The 3,330-nt window shown below is 39.8% G+C and overlaps 1 protein-coding gene across 2 annotated transcripts; it reads left to right on the top strand.

Annotated features, from left to right (window-relative positions):
• The first annotated feature begins 238 nt into the window (after positions 1 to 238).
• hlx1 (H2.0-like homeo box 1 (Drosophila)) lies at positions 239 to 3,101 on the top strand. 2 transcript variants are annotated; one of them, XM_027000003.2, is made up of 4 exons: positions 239 to 815; positions 1,159 to 1,338; positions 1,622 to 1,806; positions 2,409 to 3,101. In XM_027000003.2, the coding sequence occupies exons 1-4, from the start codon at positions 380 to 382 to the stop codon at positions 2,724 to 2,726; spliced, it is 1,119 nt and encodes a 372-aa protein (XP_026855804.1). In that variant the 5' UTR covers positions 239 to 379; the 3' UTR covers positions 2,727 to 3,101. The 2 variants fall into 2 exon arrangements, with proteins under 2 accessions (XP_026855804.1, XP_026855813.1); XM_027000012.2 differs by lacking the exon at positions 1,159 to 1,338.
• The last annotated feature ends 229 nt before the right edge of the window (positions 3,102 to 3,330 follow it).

The raw sequence follows: 3,330 nt of genomic DNA on the forward strand, positions 1-3,330 counted from the left end.
CAAGAGAGTTGTTAATATCTTATTAGTAATGTAGGCCTAGATATAATTTGATAATAGTGACAATGATATCTAATAGTGATGCTTGAGTCTACAGCCAGGTTAAAGTTTTTCTTTCTCAATACTGCGCTAAGCAGCCAGGGCGCGTGGGAGCGTTTTCTGAACTTCTATTGGCTGAGAACGAGCCAATCAGTAACTTAGCAGAAACTTCTGCGTAGAACTTCTTGGACCACAATCTGGAGTTTCATACTTGAAGAGAACATTTCTGGCGTGTTGAGAAAGAGAGACACCTCATTAAATAAACCGCGTGTAATTATTACATGTACTTAATGTTGTGATTCCCTTTTTCATTGATAAAGAAGAAGCGAGCTAAAAGAAGAGGATGTATACAACAGGACTGAATCCCTTTTACGCTTCCAATTTTAGCTTATGGTCTGCGTATTGTTCGGGTGGTTTTGCGATGGATACGATGAAAAAGCCTTCGTTCTGCATTGCTGACATCCTGCATGTTGGAGACGCTGAAAACATCCCCGGGTCATCAGCTCTTATGACCCATATGGGAGCTCGGGCTCAAGTTCATTCCTCGGGATCTCCGCTTCGCCCATCCCCGTTAGCCCCGGACGCGTCCGTTTTCGGTGCTAGAATGAACACGGCGTCTGCCTATCATAGGCACGGAATACACTTGACTTCTGTAGCCAGAACTACGCTTAATTCTCAGTCAGCTCCCCCGCCGTCTAGCAAAGACCTAAAGTTCGGGATTGATCGGATTTTATCTACAGAATTCGAACCAAAATCGAAAGACTCACCATCACTAAGAGGTAAGACGCATATTAGCTACAAGTACACTTACTTGTCAATGACTTAGAATAAGGTTAACATGACGAAAATAATTGAAAGGACCTTGTTAAACTACATTTGCAGGAAATTGTTGGGGTTGGGGATAAACTAGTTGGAACTAAATCAGAATCCCTCTAAAAACCGCCACAAACTGTAGGACATCTGCAGATTATTTTGTTCTAGACCGTACTCTTTAGAATAGGTTTAAAAAGCAAGGTCAAATGAATGCAAAGTCGCAAGAAAGATGTGGACTTTTCCATTTCGTAAATTAAATTTATACAGTTTTTTATTTTAAAAAATATTGGTTTGTTTCGTCCGTAACAGATCTCACGTCCATTGTTAGTTCGAATCGCCAGTCAGCGGTCCACGTCTCTGTGCAACCGACCGCAAGCCAGTACTTCGCGTCCCTAGAGCCGGGGATGAGCGACGCGTCTTCCATGATGAGTTCAATAGGCAATGCCTCCAGACAATCAGGGCAGCATCAGTATCAGGATACTTTCCCAGGTAGTGTAGCATTCCCTTCCAAATCCTCCCAACAAACGGATTTTACGCAGATTCATGACTTTGCGTTGCTAAAGTAAGAAACATTATTCACGGCCCTCCTAGGCCTGTGTTCTGTATTTTTAATGCCGTACATGAGCGCACCTGACAGGTTTTAACATGTAAATTATTTTACCTAATAAAGTTTTACTAAGATTATGTAATTAATTAACACTCGATTGTTCGAAAACGGTTTGATAATACATATAACGCCATTTTAACAATTTGTGTTGTTTTACTCTGACAGGGCCCTATGCAGTCCTCACCAAAGACACAATGCCACAGACCTACAAGAGGAAAAGGTCCTGGTCCAGAGCAGTGTTCTCCAATCTGCAGCGAAAGGGGCTTGAGAAGCGCTTTGAAATCCAAAAGTACGTCACGAAACCAGACAGGAAACAGCTTGCTGCGATGCTGGGCCTCACAGATGCACAGGTGGGCGAGTAAGACATGGTGGGCTTCAAGTGCTAAATTATTGGATAGGTTGCACAAAATTAAAGAATCTCTGCAATAATACTACTTGAGATATAGGCTTAATGAGTATATAAATCCACCACGTGACATAGACTGACAGGAAGCACAGAGCGTCAATAAAAAAGGCAGAAGAAAATTGTCTCATGAAGTTGCCAAATGCAGGGAAATGAAAGTCCATTATTACACATTATTGCAAACGATGAAAGGTCATAACAGTGTCTCATCTTAGGTTAAAAATGGTGTAAGAGTTGTTATTTATTTCCAAGCTTCAGAAACATTTTAGTCTATTCCGTTTACAGTAAAATTGGTACTGACTGTGTAAATGTAATATTTTCAAAGAATAAAACCCAGCGTAGCTTGTATATATTATACCGTTTATCCTGTATGCGCTAATAATAAAGTTGTATGTCTCCATGTAGGATAATTGTATTCTGAAATGCAGCAGATTGTAACACTATATATTCATAATTTTGTTACTAATTCGGTTTAAGGCCTGATGGACATTTACATTTTCCGTATATGCCGTACATTTACAGTATATTAAACAATGTCATCATTTCCAGGTTAAAGTGTGGTTCCAGAACCGGCGAATGAAATGGAGGCATTCCAAGGAGGCCCAAGCACAAAAGGACAAAGATAAGGAGCAGCTGGATAAGACGGTACCCGAGGCCGAGCAGAAAGCGCACGAGGACTCGGACTGCGAGAGCGAACCCAGCGAGTCAGAATTCGAGGACGAACCAGAAGACAAAAGAGAGGCGAGCGTTTCTGAACTCAACAAACCCAGCGTAATCATGACCGGGCCTCTTCCTGTAAGCACAGAGGACACAGCACCAACAAACGCCGTGACAGAGACAACTGCATCATCACAAATGCTGTTATGAACTCGCGGCTGTAAAAACAGTCAAGCCCGAGCAGTAGCAAACTGTTATAACCACTGAGATCCATGTCCAAATTTTAGAAACGTCTTAAAGGAGAGCGTGTAGTCTACACAATAGATGGTCCTACTTAGGTTGTCTCGGCCATTTATGTCATTTTATGAAGTATACCTGGCCATTGATGCCACTGATCTGTTCCTTTACAAAGTAAATTTAAATTTTATTATGAATATTCACTTGAACCACTCGTTCACTTCTTGACTGTCTGGGAACTTTACGCAATTTAAAACTTATCTTAAAGCTCATGAACTTGATTGTATTATATTTTGTTAGTAGGTATTTGCACTGAAGATGTAAATAAAAGCGTTACTTTTATTCTTTCCACGGACTTGAAATCATTGACCTGCAAGCAGACTGAAAAGATTTAAGCCTAACGGTGAATATCAGCAAACAGCAATAACGTATTATTATTATTATTATTATTATTATTATTATTATTATTATTATTATTATTATTATTATTATTATTCTCGATAATAATAACGATAATAACTATTATGATAATGCAATTACAGAATATCTAATATTGCTTCCAGCTTCAAGTTAATCT

This window comes from Electrophorus electricus, chromosome 8 (genome assembly GCF_013358815.1).
Source record: "Electrophorus electricus isolate fEleEle1 chromosome 8, fEleEle1.pri, whole genome shotgun sequence".
Classification (NCBI taxonomy): Eukaryota; Metazoa; Chordata; class Actinopteri; order Gymnotiformes; family Gymnotidae; genus Electrophorus; species Electrophorus electricus.

What these genes read in the sequence shown, in the direction of transcription:
- hlx1 (XM_027000003.2), top strand. Translation starts at nt 380, where the DNA reads ATGTATACAACAGGACTGAATCCCTTTTACGCTTCCAATTTTAGCTTA. An exon ending in GTATCAGGATACTTTCCCAG is followed by an intron (nt 1,339 to 1,621) that starts GTAGTGTAGCAT and finishes TTACTCTGACAG; the next exon opens with GGCCCTATGCAGTCCTCACC. An exon ending in TGGGCCTCACAGATGCACAG is followed by an intron (nt 1,807 to 2,408) that starts GTGGGCGAGTAA and finishes CATCATTTCCAG; the next exon opens with GTTAAAGTGTGGTTCCAGAA.